Raw genomic sequence first — 16,966 nt, forward strand, 5'->3', positions numbered from 1 at the left:
GCCAACTTGGATTTGGGCCTTGGGGTGCTGAGCCTTGCTCCTCTTCAGCCCCTCATTGAACCCCTCAATTTTTCAGCCCCTCATTGAACCCCTCAATTTTTCAGCCCCTTATTGAACCCCTCAATTTTTCAGCCCCTCATTGAACCCCTCAATTTTTCAGCCCCTCATTGAACCCCTCAGTTTTTAGCCCCTCATTGAACCCCTCAATTTTTCAGCCCCTCATTGAACCCCTCAATTTTTCAGCCCCTCTTTGAACCCCTCAGTTTTTCAGCCCCCATTGAACCCCTCAGTTTTTCAGCCCCCCATTGAACCCCTCAGTTTTTCAGCCCCTCATTGAACCCCTCAGTTTTTCAGCCCCTCATTGAACCCCTCAATTTTTCAGCCCCTCATTGAACCCCTCAATTTTTCAGCCCCTCATTGAACCCCTCAATTTTTCGGCCCCTCCTTGAACCCCTCAGTTTTTCAGCAGATCGGGCGGCCAGGCGGGATGTGGCCGGACACCAACCGAGCGGCCTCGGGGCTGTACCATCGCCTGTTGCGGTGAGTGTGGCCCCCGGCCCCAGACTGAGCCCCCTTTTTCCTCTCCCCCTCCCCATCATCATCATCAATCGTATTTATTGAGCGCTTACTATGTGCAGAGCACTGTACTAAGCGCTGGGGAAGTACAAATTGGCAACATATAGAGACAGTCCCTACCCAACAGTGGGCTCACAGTCCACCCCGCCCTACCTCCTTCCCCTCCCCACAGCCCCTATCTATAATAATAATAATAACACTTATTAAGCGCTTACTATGTGCCAAGCACTGTTCTAACCGCCGGGGAGGTTACAGTCAATCAATCAATCGTATTTATTGAGCGCTTACTGTGTGCAGAGTCTTTTAGACTGTGAGCCCACTGTTGGGTAGGGACTGTCTCTATATGTTGCCAACTTGTACTTCCCAAGCGCTTAGTCCAGTGCTCTGCACACAGTAAGCGCTCAATAAATACGATTGATTGATTGCAGAGCACTGTACTAAGCGCTTGGGAAGTACGAGTTGGCAACGTGCAGAGACAGTCCCTACCCAACAGTGGGCTCACAGTCTAAAAAGGTTGCAAGGTGATGAGGTGGTCCCACGGAGGGCTCACAGTCTTCCTCCCCATTTTATTTTATTTTATTTTAGTATGTTTGGTTTTGTTCTCTGTCTCCCCCTTTTAGACTGTGAGCCCACTGTTGGGTAGGGACTGTCTCTAGATGTTGCCAACTTGGACTTCCCAAGCGCTTAGTACAGTGCTCTGCACACAGTAAGCGCTCAATAAATACGATTGATGATGATGATGATTTTACAGATGAGGGAACTGAGGCGCTTAACAAATACCAACATTATTATCCTTATTATTATTCCCTGGGCCTCGGTTCCTTCTAGACTGTGAGCCCGCCGTCGGGTAGGGACCGTTCTATATGTTGCCACCTTGTGCCTCCCAAGCGCTTAGTACAGTGCTCTGCACACAGTAAGCGCTCAATAAATGCGATTGAATGAATGTTGCCAACTTGTACTTACCAAGCGCTTAGTACAGTGCTCTGCACACAGTAAGCGCTCAATAAATACGATTGAATGAATGTTGCCAACTTGTACTTACCAAGCGCTTAGTACAGTGCTCTGCACACAGTAAGCGCTGAATAAATACGAATGAATGAATGAGGCCCACAGAAGTGACTTGTTCAAATCAATCAATCAATCGTATTTATTGAGCGCTTACTGTGTGCAGAGCACTGTACTAAGCGCTTGGGAAGTCCGAGCTGGCAACATATAGAGACAGTCCCTACCCAACAGTGGGCTCACAGTCTAGAAGGGGGAGACAGAGAACAAAACCAAACATACTAACAAAATAAAATAAATAGAATAGATAGGTACAAGTAAAATAAATAGAGTAATAAATATGTACAAACATATATACATATATACAGGTGCTGTGGGGATGGGAAGGAGGTAAGATGGGATGGAGAGGGGGTTGAGGGGGAGAGGAAGGAAGGGGCTCAGTCTGATCCTGATCACCTTGTAACCTCCCAAGTGCTCAGAACAGTGCTTTGCACATAGTAAGCACTTAATAAATGCCATCAGTATTATTGTTATTAAGCGCTGGTTACAGGGTGATGAGGTTGTCCCACGGAGGGCTCACAGTCTTAATCCCCATTTTACAGATGAGGGAACTGAGGCACAGAGAAGTGAAGTGACTTGCCCAAAGTCACACAGCTGACAGTTGGCGGAGCTGGGACTTGAACCCACGACCTCTGACTCCAAAGCCCGGGCTCTTTCCACTGAGCCACACTGCTTCTCTGGTGAAGACTGTGAGCCCCTCGTGGGACAGCCTGATCACCTTGTATCTACCCCAGTGCTGAAGTGGCATTCAATCGTATTTATTGAGCGCTTACCGTGTGCAGAGCACTGTACTAGGCACTTGGGAAGTACAAATTGGCAACGTATAGAAACAGTCCCTACCCAACAGCAGGCTCACAGTCTAGAAGGGGGAGACGGACAACAAAACAAGTAGACAGGTGGACAGGCAGTTAGTAGGGAAGGCTTCCTGGAAGAGGTGTGATTTTCTTTGAAGTGATCTTCCCCAAGAGCTGTAGTAAGGAGTAAGAAATTGCGGAATGGCTTTAATATCTACTCGGATCATTGTGATAATATTTGTTATGCACTTACTGTTTGCCAAGTATTATTCTGAGCCCAATACAGTCAGATCAGGCACAGTCCCCATCTCTCCTGGGGCTGACAGTCTAAGGAATGGAAGAATGGGGATTTAATCTCCATTTTACAGATAAGGAAAATGAGGCACAAAGAAGTTGAATGACCTGTCCCTTGTCACACATGGGCAATAAATCATTTATGGAGCTCTTATTGTATGCAGAGCACTGTACTAAGCCCTCGGGAGAGTACAGTGCGACAGAGTTGGTAGACACGTTCCCAGCCCCCAGTGAGTTTACAGTAGAGGAATGGCAGGGTGTGGATTAGAACCCAGGTCTTCTGACACCCAGTCCTGCGCTTTTTCCTCTAGGCCACATTGCTTCTTGCAGCAACTGTGTCCCTTATGGTCGCGTTGTAGCGTAGTCTATCCTGCCGTTACCCTTCGTATTGTCTCCTTCCACTCTAGACTGTAAGCTCACTGTGGGCAGGGAACACGTCTGCCAACTGTGTTGTATTGTACTCTCCCAAGTGCTTAGTACAGTGCTCTGCACTTAGTAAGTGCTCAATAAATACTATTGTACGATTGATACTGTCATTGACTGAGTCCCATGATTGTAACTGCCCCACTGAGAGGGAGGAAGACAGAGCCATCATCATCATCAATCGTATTTATTGAGCGCTTACTATGTGCAGAGCACTGTACTAAGCGCTTGGGAAGTACAAATTGGAAACATATAGAGACAGTCCCTACCCAAAAGTGGGCTCACAGTCTAAAAGTGGGGGGCCATGGGGAGCCATGGCATATCTGCGATAAATAATAATGTTGAAAATGAGATAGAATGCATAGAATACTAGGAGCTCTTTGGAGATGCGGAGGGATGCTGTATAAACCAACCTGTGACTGTTTTCACAGCTTTTTCCCCCCAGAAAAATGGCTAGTATTTTACCCATTATATCTCCAAATTACTCTTGCTCTTTTAATCGCTTAGCCGTTCTATGGGATTTTTAGGTTTACTTGTCAAATGCACCTTTCATATGCACCGTGTCTGGGTTCCTTAATAATTAAAATAGTAACGTGTCATTTGAGGAAATCATTGAAACCAAGAAGCTGTTGTTGTTTTGAGTGATCCTCAAGTCAGGACACTAAATGAATAATTGATCATTTGTAGATCATTTATGGTTATCTATAACCAAGCAGCGGCTGGACCTTGAAAATGGAAAGTCATGAATACCTGCTCCAAAATGTATTCCTAGAGGAGGTATATTGGTCTAGTGAAACGAGCAAGCCTGTTGTGGGCAGGGCACATATCTACCAACTCTGTTATATTTTACTCTCCCACGGTCTTAGTACAGTACTCTGTACCCAGTAATTGCTCATTAAATACAATTGATTTAAATAAGGAGACCAGGGCTCTACTCCTAACTTGACTACTGACCTGCTGGGTGGCCTTTGGTGACCTCTCTGGGTCTAAGTTTCCTTTTGAATAGAGGATGATTCTTACACACCTATCTCTCTCTACCCCATAGGGATGTTGTGAGGAGAAAAGGAGAAAAATCAACATGAAAGTACACTGGAAAAATGAAAATTGAAGATACTTTAACATTTTAGTGGTGTAGGTAGATAGCAAGTATTCTGATTCCTACTTTGAAGATTACATAGCATAAGTGAGTCTGAGGCAAAGATAGTTATCCTGATTTCTAGTCCAGTAGACTGCTTAAGCAATTAAAAAAAAATCCCTGCATTTGAAGGCTACTCAATCATGCTATTGATTGAGTATCTTCTGTTTGCAGAGAACTATTCTAAGCATTTGAAGGAACACAGTAGTGATAGTAGACACAATTCCTGCCCTCAAAGAGTTTACAGACTCCCAGAGGATAAGATTTCAGTTGTTTCAAGACTTAAGGACAAACTACTTTTCCTTATTTATAGGAAGTTTTGACCAGATGAATTAGACTATGAAAGAAATAAAGTACTAAGTGTAAAGCATTTTGGGATGAATGGAACTTCTCTAGAATGTTATTTCAAAGATTAATCTGCCCAGTATCTCTCCTCCATTTTTCATGTATTTCTTTATTTCAGGGCATTTGAAGATGGAAAGAAAGACATTTTGAAAGATCCATTTCCCTACGAGGTATAATTTAGCTTTGTTGATCTGTGAAGCTCGATAATATCTGAAAAACAAAAACTACATTATATAATGTCGAATGTTTCAGTTAATAATCCAGGGATGGTGCTTGTTTCACGAGAGGATATCTTAAGTATTGTTAGCCAAGACAAGTATATTTATGGGGCTTCGTCAGGTGGGTTCAGTGCTTGTTCCAGACAACTTACTGGGTGAGGTGGGAGGGAGGGATGAAGAAAAATGAAGGGCTTTTAGAGAGCAGAATAAGCTGAACACAGTAATCCCCCCCATATATGTCACTGTCTGTCCCCCAGAATAAGTGGGTTCTGCCCCAGTGCTTAGAGCAGCTTTTGACATATGGTAAGTGTTTAACAGAGAACATAATAATAACAAAGAGTATCAAGGTGAGATAGGTGAGTAAATAATTGAATATATTGTTTCAGTAATACCAATTCACTCAAATTGAATATGTTTGTTGGCAGACGGATGTCCAAGTGCGGTTGGTCAATGCACATCAGCAAAGTCCTTTAGAAAGTTTCTGGAGTGGAAATGATATGGTGTTTATTGTGGAGAAAGCGGTAAGTTGAAGTGGGTTTTTGTTTCTTAATTCTCCAGTCAGTCAGTGGTATTAATTGAGCACTTGCTGTGTGCAGAGCACTTTACTAGGCGCTTGGGAACAGTGCTTGGCACATAGTAAGCGCTTACCAAATACTATCACTATTATTACAATACCACAGACTTGGTAGACACATTCCCTTTACCTCTAAATCTCAGCTCGGCGTTGGAATTTCCCATGCAAAATCCATCCCAGTTATCTCCTTGCGGCAAACAACTAGGTTGATGTGTTTCAGTTTTATTGGTGTGATTCTTTAAAATCATTAAGGCAAATGACATCTTCAGGAACAAAGTGTTTTTCATTTTGTAACTATAATAATAATAATAATAATGGCATTTAAGCTCTTACTATGTGCCAAGCAGTGTTCTAAACACTGGGGGAGATACAAGGCAATCAGGTTGTCCCACATGGGGCTCACAGTCTTGATCCCCATTTTACAGATGGGGTAACTGAGGCACAGAGAAGTGACTTGCCCAAAGGCACACAGCTGACAAGTGGCGGAGTCGGGATTAGAACCCATGACCTCTGACTCCCAAGCCCGGGGTCTTTCCATTGAGCCACGCTGCTTCTCAGTGAGCAAGACACATGTTCCTTGCCTTAAAGGAGCTCGTGATTCCAGAGATTGAGGGGGGACAAACAAAAAAGTTTTTACGGATCGGGAAAACCAGAGGAAAATACATTTTCCAGACCAGTGCCGTGTTTGATTATCAGTCTCTGCAAACTCTCATTCTAGATTAAGGGCAATCTAATGTACTGGAGTAACTTCTCAAGTGCCTCATCCAGTATCTTGTGTGTCAGGCAAACAATAGTATTTATTGAGTATCTGGGAAAGAACAATAGAATTAGTAGAAATGATCCCTGACCTCAAGGAGTTTCCAGTCTGCCATGAGGGACAAGCACAGCAATACCTTGCAGATAGGAAAAAGTAAAGGGGTAAATATGCATGAGTTATTATCCAAGTAGTGAGGCATGAAAGCTGTGTACTTGAGGGCTACAGGAAATTGAGGATGCTTAAGTACTCAGGGGAAGTGGACAGTCAATGCTGCCCCTCAGGGAAATAATGCTGAACATTGTTTTTTAAAGCCAATAAAGGAGGAAGAAGCAAACCACATGGAAGATGTACAACCTGAGGAAACAGTTATTTCGGATCTTTCTGAAGGGGAGAATGTGGGGCCACTTGCTTTAACTGTTGGGAGAGCCAGGCAAGTTTTCCTTTTTTCCCCGATAAATTGAGGTTTTAGCTTTCTTTTGTGAGTCAGCGTGCAGGAAACGGATGTGCGTTAGTAAATTCAGGAGGAGTGGTCTAGCACAAAATACTGTAAAATGTTACATCCTTCTTAATTAGAAAAGCACCTGGAGAGCCTTCTCCATTTTGGCTCTTAAGTTTGCAAAAACGCAGACTGAACTTCCAAGGTAGGTTGTAGTGAGCTTTAAGGGCAAAACAACAACTACCTGTCAATCAGTCAATTCATCAATAGTACTTATTGAAAGTCTACTGTTTGCGGATCACTGGATTGAGCTCCTGGGAGAGTACAGTAGAGGTAAGAAACACAATCCCTCCCTACACAGAAATTTCACTATAATGGGAAGGACGTCATACATAAAATGAGCAGCGTGGCCTCGTGGAAAGAACACGGGCCTGGCAATCAGAGGACTTGGGTTCTAATCCCAGCTCCGCCACTTGCCTGCTTTGTGATCTGGAGCAAGTCATTTCACTTCTCTGGGCCTCGGTTACCTCATGTATGAAGTGGGGGTGAAGACCGTGAACCCTATTTGGAACACGGACTGTATCCAACCTGATTATCCTGTATCTACTCCAGTGTCAAGTACGGTGCTTGGCACATAGTAAGCGCTTAACAAGTACCATTAAAAAAAAATTAGGGAGAAATTCTCAAGTATGCACTCGAGTACGTAAATCGAAATACAGAAGTGCAATTTATGAGTGCATAAATGCTGAGGTGATGAAAGAGTGCTGAGATGATAATTGGGAGGGTCAGACCTGGGGACAAGAAAAACTCTTGACCAAAAGCTCATTGTGGGCAGGGAATGAGTGTTTATTGTTGGATTTACTCTCCCAAGCACTTAGTGCTCTGCCCATAGTAAGTGCTCAACAAATGCGAATGAAGGAATGAAAAACCCATCAGTGAGAGTCATCCGAAAGGAGGTGGGAAAGTTCATGACAACAGAGGTGCTAGACGCAGTCCCACAACGAGCTCACAAGCTAGAGTTGGTGATGGTAGAGATGTCCAAGTTGATTTAGTTGCTCACATGCCAACAGGCTGAGCTTGGGCCAGATGATCTTCCGAGAATCTTTTCCACTCTAGTGTTGGGTCCCTGGACACGACAGATTGGAAAAAGTTGGCAGGCTGGGGAGGGGTGTTTGGGGCAGAGGCTGGCTCGACTGGCTTCGTCCTCAGCTCATCAGGTTTGGTTTTAATTTTTTTTTATGGTATTTGTTAAGCGCTTACTATGTGCCAGGCACTGTATTAAATGCTGGGGTAGATGCACGCTAATCAGGTTGGACACAGTCCCTGTCCTACATGGGGCTCACAGCCTTACTCCCCTCTTTAGAGATGATTGAGCGCTTATTGGGTGTATAGCACTGTTCTAAGCATTTGGAAGAGGGCAGTCGAACAATATAACTGACACATTCCCTGCCCACAGTAAGACCTCACTGATCTTTTGTGATTATTACTCTATTTATTTATTTATTTTACTCGTACATATCTATTCTATTTATTTTATTTTGTTAGCATGTTTGGTTTTGTTCTCTGTCTCCCCCTTTTAGACTGTGAGCCCACTGTTGGGTAGGGACTGTCTCTATATGTACTTCCCAAGCGCTTAGTACAGTGCTCTGCACACAGTAAGCGCTCAATAAATACGATTGATGATGATGATGATTATGGTTGATTAAAAAGAAATATCCTGTTGCCATTACTCGGATCTATCGTGATTTCTTCTTTTTGTTTTTGGTTTCCAGGCAATTAATGGCACTTTACACCATGGCCCAAAATCCCAATATGACCCATCTGGAGATTAGCAGGCCAGTTTCTGTTCTTCCGCCACTGTGGGTAAGATGTGACGGGACCGATCCGGAAGGCACCTGTTGGCTCGGAGCCGAGCCTCTCAAAACAAAAACCGGCATCGCGGGAATCATGTTCCACATAGTCACCAGTACAGGTGGGAATTCACCGGCCAGGATGGGTCTGGAGCTCCTCTGTCAAGTGGAGATCATACAGGGTGGGGAACAGTCAAAGACTGGAAGCTCGTTGTGGGCAGGGATCATGTCTCCCAACTCTGGTGCAGTACTCTTCCTAAGTACTTTAAGACAATGCGTTGCACACAGAAGCAGCATAACGTAGTGGATAGAGTATGGGGCCTGGGATTCAGAAGGATCTGGGTTCTAATCCTGGCTCCTCCACTTGTCTGCTTTGTGACCTTGGTCACGTCACTTCACTTTTCTGGACCTCAGTTACCTTATCTGTAAAATGGGATTAAGACTCCACCACAGGTGGGACATGGAGTCTGTCCAAATTGATTAGCTTATATCTTCCCCAGCACTTATAGACTGTGAGCCCACTGTTGGGTAGGGACTGTCTCTATATGTTGCCAACTTGTACTTCCCAAGCGCTTAGTCCAGTGCTCTGCACACAGTAAGCGCTCAATAAATACGATTGATGATGATAATGCCTGGAACATAGTAAGCGCTCAACAGATACCATTAAAAATAAAGTAAATACCATTGATTGGGGGGAGAAAAAAGGAGTTTGGTGCCTCTCCCCCTTGAAAGCAGTCAGTCAGTCGTATTTGTTGAGTGCTTACTGTGTGCACAACACTGTACTAAGCGCTTGGAGAGCACAGTACGTCAATATAACAGTCACGTTTCCTGCCCACAGCAAGCTCACAGTCTAGAGGGAGGGGCTATGGTAGGCTATCTTCTAGACTGTGAGCCCATTGTTGGGTAGGGACCGTCCCTATATGTTGCCAACTTGTACTTCTAAAGCGCTTGGTACACTGCTCTGCACACAGTAAGCGCTCAATAAATACGATTGAATGAATGAATGAATTTGTCTTACTCAATTGTACTTACCCAGTGTTCTGCATACACTCAGTGCTTATTAAATACAATTGATTGGTCTAAGAAGCAAAAATTGTTTAACCACCATTGAGGTATAATTTAAATGACAACTCTGGGGCCGTAGTCGAACCATTCACTCTTAAACAAAGCTCCAGAAATGTTAGTGTTGGTCAGGAGTTCACTGCAACAAGGCACCTCTCTTTTTTTGTCTGTCTGTTTTTGGTTTGCTTGTTTTCTTAAAGGAATTTAAGTGGAAGAATACAACGTGGTTCTAAATGAAAGTTCAAGGTCATGTACCCAACAGGCCTTTAGGAAATACTTGTGTTGAAGTTTTCCCTTCAGTAGTCCTTTCCCCAAATTTTCCAAGCAAGTTATGAGTCATCAAATGTGATGGTTGCATATACAGTCAATCCTCACTAGAACAGAAAAGCAATGGGGAGAAAATACAGCCCGAGTAAATGAAAAGACCACATTGTAGGGTGTTTCAAATGTAGCACACTTGTCAAGAACAAGATCTGATATCAAGTCAAACAGTTCTGCAGTAATTTCTTGGCCTAATACGTATTTTTACCATCCCATTCCATCAAATGTGTCACGTCTATCTGATAAAAATATCTTTTCTGTTGGCACATCAATTTAATTCATTTGCCTTTGGCATAAGCCTCTATCAAGATATGCCAGCAGCAGGGGAAGAGTCAATACTTGTTTTATTTCCCTCCGAAATCCTCAATATGTGCACCAAGAATTAAGCCCTGGCGTCTTATAATATTGCACTGTGACTTGTACAATTTAAATGCTCCTGTTTTGGAATTAATCTCATGAGTAAGGCACTGAAAATTTGCATTGTGAGAAATCATCCTGGACATTTTACTTAACAAAATATCCAGGCACAGGATCTGAATGTATGAGGATTCATTGTTAAGTTGTTGTGGGTCTCTATTATTTCACCTTTCCTACTGTGTCCATTGCCTAACCCTTCCCCATCATATTTCTGAATTGTGAGCCACGGGAGGGCCAGAGATTGTGTCTAACTCTCCCTCTGCATTCTTCCCCAGCGTTTGACACAGTGGTCTGAATGCAGTACCTGCTAAATAAGGGGTACTACTATTGGTGTGAAATAGTCATGCACCTTGTTTAATATATTTTTCTGGTTTTTGCCAGTTTTAAACTGTAACATATAACGTCCTTCTTCTTGGTTGAATTTGTTTTCTCCCTTGTCCAGGGCCTGTGGCTGATAAAAGTTGCTCTGTAAAACTTGAAGACCTGAAAAAGAGACACAAGAAAAGGCATCATTCATCTGCTGTAGGTATCCCTTTCCATGCTTATTATCCATCAAACTCTTTGATGGCATTTTAGTTTTGAAGCCTCGATTTGAAACTCTGCCGTAACTTGATGCCTTTCTGAGCAATCTCCTGTTTTCCAAGATCTTTTCTAGCACTCCAGGGAGCCCAGGAGAAAAAGGGACCAACTTTTTTCTCTTTCAGACTGTGTGTATGTATTTTTATAATCAGTCAATCAGCGTTATTTATTAAGGACTTACTGTGTGCAGATCACCTTTCTAAGCATTTGGGAGAGTACAGTATAACAGAGTTGGTAGACATGTTCCCTTCCCATCACAGGCTTACAATCTAGAATCTAAATCCCAAGGTTTGTTTGTGTGAAACATCTTTCCAGTTGCTGTTTCTTCAGAAAGACTGAAAGGCAGAATCTAACCTCTAGGATTGTGAGTGCCATTGTGTGTTAGAAGCTATGTCTTAACTATTTTAATAATAATAATAATAATAATAATAATGATGGCATTTATTAAGCACTTGCTATGTGCAAAGCACTGTTCTAAGCGCCGGGGAGGTTACAAGGTGATCAGGTTGTCCCCCAGGGGGCTCACAGTCTTAATCCCCATTTTACAGATGAGGTAACTGAGGCACAGAGAAGTGAAGTGACTTGCCCAAAGTCACACAGCTGACAATTGGCGGAGCCGGGATTTGAACCCATGAACTCTGACTCCAAAGCCCATGCTCTATATGATATTTTATCGTATATCTTTTTTTAATTTCAGAAACTGTGGGCTAGTGGATAAAGCACAGGGCTGGGAGTCGAAAGGACCTGGGTTCTAATCATAGCTCCGCGCCTTTCTGCACTGTGACTTTGGGCAAGTCACTTCACTTCTCTGTACCTCAGTTCCCTCATCTGTAAAATGGGGTTTTAAGACTGTGAGCTGCACGTGGGACATGCTACTGACGCCTGTCTACTTGTTTTGTTTTGTTGTCTGCCTCCCCCTTCTAGACTGTGAGCCCATTGTTGGGTGGGGATTCTCTCTCTCTGTTGCCGAATCGTACTTTCCAAGTGCTTAGTACAGTGCTCTGCACACAGTAAGTGCTCAATAAATACGATTGAATGAATGCATGGACTGTGTCCAACCTGATTAGCTTGTACCTAGTATAGTGCTTGGAACATAGTAAGCACTTAACCAATACCATTAAAAAAGTCTATCCCAGCACTCCGCACAGTGGTTTGCTGCAGAGAAAGCGCTTAATAAACATCATTAGCTGTTTGTCTCTGTATTTGCTCCTTATAACGGTTTAAGATCTCATACGTGCCCTGTCGTGAAATCTCCTTTTGTAGGTGGCGACCAGGGGCTTTGCCCGGTACGAGCTGTTCAGATCCACAGCCCTGGATGATACAATCAGTGCATCAGAGAGTTCTATAATGTTAGATATGTCCTGGAGCCCCGTAGACGAGATTCTTCAAATCCCTCTGCTCACTTCGGCCGCCACCCTGGTAGGAGAAGAACTTCCCTTCCCTCTTTCGTAGCCAGGGCTGGTCTCTGTAAACCGCATTTTATGCCCAGCCACCAGCTGCTCCTCAGCACCCGAGGAGGGCTGGAAGTGTGCCCGAACCTTGTCTTTGCCATTCCCTCATCAATGAGTAATAATAATGATGATGATTAGAGAGGCATCATGGTGTAGTGGAAAAAGCACAAGCCTAGGAGTCAAAAGGTGATAGGACCTAGTCCCAGCGCCACCACTTCCCTGCTGTGTGATCTTGAGCAAGTCACTTCACTTCTATGCCTCAGTTACCTCATCTGTAAAAAATGGGGATTAAGAGTGAGCCCAATCTGGCACAGGGACTGTGTCCAACCTGATTAACTTGTATCTATCTCAGTGCTGAAAGCAGTGCTTGGCACAAAGTAAGCGCTTAGCAAGTACCATTATTATTACATTTTTTGTTAATCACTTACTGTATGCCAGGCACTGTACTAAGTGCTGGGATGGATACAAGCGTTTTACAGATGAGGGAACTGAGGCCAGAGAAGTGAAGTGACTTGCCCGAGGTCACGTACGATAAGTGGCCAAGCGGGATTAGAACCCGTGGTCTTCTGACTCCGAGGCCCGGGCTCTATCCACTAGGTCATGTTAATGCCGTTGACTCCCGGGCGTGGCCATCAGGGCCTTTCTCTGGTTGAGCCGGGCTTCTCTTCCTCCATCACTGCCCACGCAGGACTGAGGGTTGAGGGATGCGCATTGCAGACCCTGGAAGGTTGGGGTCCATCAGGCTGGACAACCAGTCGGATCTGGACAAAACTCAGGTTGGGGAATTCCGCAAAGTGGGAGCGCTGTCTCCTAGCCAAGAGAGTGTTCTGGGGGAACGATTTATCCTGGGCTGGGAGTTGTGGAAAGAGGGTATTAATGAGGTTGTGGCTGGGGAGGGGGTTGGGGAGAGCAAAGGGAGAGAGGAGCGGGAGACGGTGTGGTGGCTTAGGTGGGCGATGAGCAGGCAGGTTCGGGCAGGGGATTGGCTGCTAGGGTGGGCACAGTCGGTACTATCTTCCTCCCAAACTCATGGTTAACGGGGCACGCGGATATCGGCCCATAGGGAGCTGTGTTGGGCCCAGCCCAGACCTCTGAAATGAAACCCCTCGGGAATGGAAACTTCATGCATGTGGAAAGATGAGATTAAAGAGAAAACTCACCTTTTGTTACTCTCAGAACATTAAAGTGGAATCTGGGGATCCTAGAAGCCTTTTGTATCATCTACATAGAGAACTCAAGTTTCTCCTGGTAAGTTTCCCTTTGAGGTTTTTGGTCCTAATTAATATATATCATTGAAGAAGTTTGCTGCTAACATAATAATAATAATAATTGTGGTATTTGTTTAGCACTTACTTATGCCAAGCACAGTACTAAGCACTAGGGTGCATACAAGTAAATTGGGTTGGACACAATCCCTGTCCCACATGGGGCTCACAGTCTTAATCTCCATTTTTCAGATGAGGTAACTGAGGCACAGAGAAGTTAAGTGACTTGCTTCAAGTCACACCGCTGACAAGAGGTGGAGCCGGGATTAGAACCCAGGTCCTTCTGGCTCCCAGGCCCCTGCTCTATTCACTAGGGCATTTTGGGAGCGGTTCATTTTTGCCGTATCATGATATTTTTACACCAGCTTAGAGTGTGATTTCAATATTTTGAAAGCTATACCTTTGCACTGGAGGTGAAATTTCACTGCAGTAACTCTGTTAGTGAGACTTTCATCTCACTATAATGGAATTTCACCAAACCAGAAAAAGACTCAACTTTGGTTGATAATCTGACTGAACGTCTGGCCAGTGGTATGTTACGGGACAGTCTCCCTATTCACTGTGGCGGTCTCCATTTTATTAAAGGTATTAAGCCCCAACTCTTGTGCCCAACAATGTGCTAAAAATTAGAGTTGATTTAATCAGACCAGACACAGTCCTTGTCCCATAAGGAGCTCACCATCAAAGAGATAAGGAGAGCAGATACCATTTCCCTCACTTTACAGATGAAAAAACCGAGGTCCGGAGAGTATAAGTGATTTGCTCAAGTTCACAGAAGCTGGTCAGTGCCAGAGCTATTCCCCACCTAGACTGTAAGCTCCTCTACTTTGTTGTCCTTTTCCAAGCACTTAGGACAGTGCTGCACACACACAGTGCTCAATAAATACCACTGAATGAACCTAAGTCTCTTGACTGAGTCCCGTGTTGCTTCCATGAGCCCACCCTGCCTAGTGGAATTAAACTATAATGAAATCCCACCTGTTTTCATTTGCCCATGGATTGGGGCGATTTTATCATCTGCACACAGTAGGCACTCAGTCAGTGGGACTGATGGATCAAAATACGTCTAAGTTTATCGAGATTGGCGTGTCTGTTTACTCTGGGTGTCTTATCCCGACAGGTCTTGGCTGGTGGTTTGAAGACCGGCATCACAGAGTGGCCAGAACCTTTGGAAGCGAAGCCAGCTATTGAACTTGTTCAGGACCTTCTAACTGGTATTGGATTTTTCTGTCTCACTCTTGTGTTCTCTGTCCTAAAAATGGCAAAGAAATTACATATGTACATATATATACATATATATATATATATAATATATATATTTTCCCCTGTGATTGGGTTTTTGATAAAAGAGGAGGCACTGCAAAATGAAAAAGCAGCTTGGGATGTGGGGAAAAGTGCCCCGTGACCAGAGGTAAACAGTAGTGAAGAATATTCTCAAAGCTTTCTGAGTGAAAGGACTGTGTTAGATTAGGTCTTCTAAGCGACAAGATCCAGGAAAAATGTAACTAAAAAACAGCCTCCTGAAGGTCTGATTACTGTCCTAGTGTGCTGAGCAAATAGTCCTTCTGTAATTTATTTGTTTATGGTATTTGTTAAGCACTTACTATATGCCAGGCACTTTTTTAAGCAATGGGCTAGTCAGAGGGGACACAGCCCATGTCCCACATGGGGCTCACAGTCTTAATTCCCATTTTACAGGTGAGGTAACAGGCCCAGAGAAGTGAAATGACTTGCCCAAGGTCACCTAAAAGATAAGGGGCAGAGCCGGGATTAGACCTTATGACTAGGCCACGTTATTTGGGGGCAAAAAATCATAAATCAACCTACCATTTCCAGGCTGTGTACTGACTGACTTCTCTTAGTGTACCTGTCTCCCGTGTACCCCTGGCCTGGGGCCTCTCTTCTGCGCAGCAGAAAATCTCACCATCGTTTACATAGGGTCCACCTCCGTACCTACTGCGTACTCTTTCACTGCTTAACTGAAAACCGAGTTCTTCAACAGAGCCTTCCCAGACTAACCCCAGTTGATCCAGGCCCGGCTATACCCCCTGTAGACCCTGGCATTTAGGCCTAATCTCTGTAAATTAGGGGCTGCATTCATTAGTTGTACTTTTACACTTCATTCATCTTCCCGGCCGTGCCCCTCAAACTCCTCACAGCCCCCATTAGAGCAAAAGTAGTTGCTTAATTCATACTCCTGCGGTTCGTCCTGTTCAAGGCATATATTTTCGATTCTCTAGATTTAAAGAATAAGCTGGATGGATTTGTTACTTCGGGGAAAAAGGAAGCAGAGGTAAGGGGCCTTGGCACCAGTTCCAAAATCACTGTTTTTGTATCATCTCAAGCGTACCTGGCTGCAAGGCGCCTCGGTACTTTTCCAAATGAGTCTTAGTTGATCGTTAATGCGAGGGGTGGCATTTAGAAAGCAAGGGTTCCGGTCTGTTAAATTTGCATAAGCGTACTTATTCCTGAAAAGCTGTCAGTCGGTTGCTCGCCTTTTCTAGTGTACAGTGGTCCTTAAAGCTGAATAGTATGGGGATCACTTCAGCAAGGCCTGGACCATCCCCCCAGGAGAGTTTGGGTGGGGTGGATGGGGCAGACTTGCACTCTGAGAAGGATAGAAGCAGCCCCCCACCTCGAAGCCCACCACAGCAGTCCAGTTCTGAAAATAGCACCCTGCTAGGGGAAGGCAGAGAGGGAAAGAGCCGCTTCTCCCCCGAAAAGGGGACTCTGGAGTGGTAGCCATAGCAATGGTGGCCACAGTCCCCCACCTTATTATCAGAGTCCGGGGGCAAGCCAAAAATTCTAGTTTGCTTTCAGAAAAGAATGTGGATGTGCACCCAGTTTGGGGGTGGGCAAATCCCTCTTTTTTTTTTCCCCCACATGGTAGTTTCCGTTTGCAGAAAACAGGGAGAATGTGTCAAAGGCATTGGTCCAAACAGGGCAGGCGTCCCCCTGTTGTCCTGCTTGCTCAGGCTCGGCAGCGATGCGGGGAAACAGAAGGAGCGTTTGAAAGCCCGTTCTTGGAGACCTGAGGGAGTTGATGTTGGTGAGCCGCCCATTTTCTGAAGTGTGGCTCTTCTCTTCCAGGAGGTGAAGTGCGACACGGCTGCCGTGGACGAGTCCATTAAGTGGCTCTTCATGGAGCGGGGGGACCTGGATTTTGCAGAGCAGCTGTGGTGCAAGATGAGGAAAAGTAGGAATCCATCCTGATCAAATTTGGGGTGGAAACTGTATTTGGCTTCTCTCACTTATTCCTCCCTCTTTTCGGACTCCATCGGAATCACTGATAAATGTCACGATTTACCTCATAATTACTGTCCTTGTTAAGCCCTTACTATGTGCCAGGCACCCTACTGAGAGCTGGGGTGGATAAAGATAAGCAGGTCGGATATGGTCCCTGTCCC

At 44.6% G+C, this 16,966-nt stretch overlaps 1 protein-coding gene across 1 annotated transcript in view; it reads left to right on the top strand.

Moving 5' to 3' along the window:
* ZWILCH (zwilch kinetochore protein) overlaps positions 1-16,966 on the top strand; it is a 25,445-nt gene continuing 8,479 nt past the window's right edge. The window contains exons 1-11 of the mRNA XM_038766963.1: positions 1-540; positions 4,748-4,799; positions 5,273-5,368; positions 6,490-6,608; positions 8,387-8,586; positions 10,707-10,786; positions 12,107-12,262; positions 13,471-13,542; positions 14,680-14,773; positions 15,800-15,852; positions 16,650-16,755. Coding sequence (XP_038622891.1) covers positions 488-540; positions 4,748-4,799; positions 5,273-5,368; positions 6,490-6,608; positions 8,387-8,586; positions 10,707-10,786; positions 12,107-12,262; positions 13,471-13,542; positions 14,680-14,773; positions 15,800-15,852; positions 16,650-16,755 — 1,081 coding nt within the window. The 5' untranslated portion in view covers positions 1-487. The remainder of the gene's footprint in view (positions 541-4,747; positions 4,800-5,272; positions 5,369-6,489; positions 6,609-8,386; positions 8,587-10,706; positions 10,787-12,106; positions 12,263-13,470; positions 13,543-14,679; positions 14,774-15,799; positions 15,853-16,649; positions 16,756-16,966) is intronic.

Source organism: Tachyglossus aculeatus, chromosome 26, assembly GCF_015852505.1.
Source record: "Tachyglossus aculeatus isolate mTacAcu1 chromosome 26, mTacAcu1.pri, whole genome shotgun sequence".
NCBI lineage: Eukaryota > Metazoa > Chordata > Mammalia > Monotremata > Tachyglossidae > Tachyglossus > Tachyglossus aculeatus.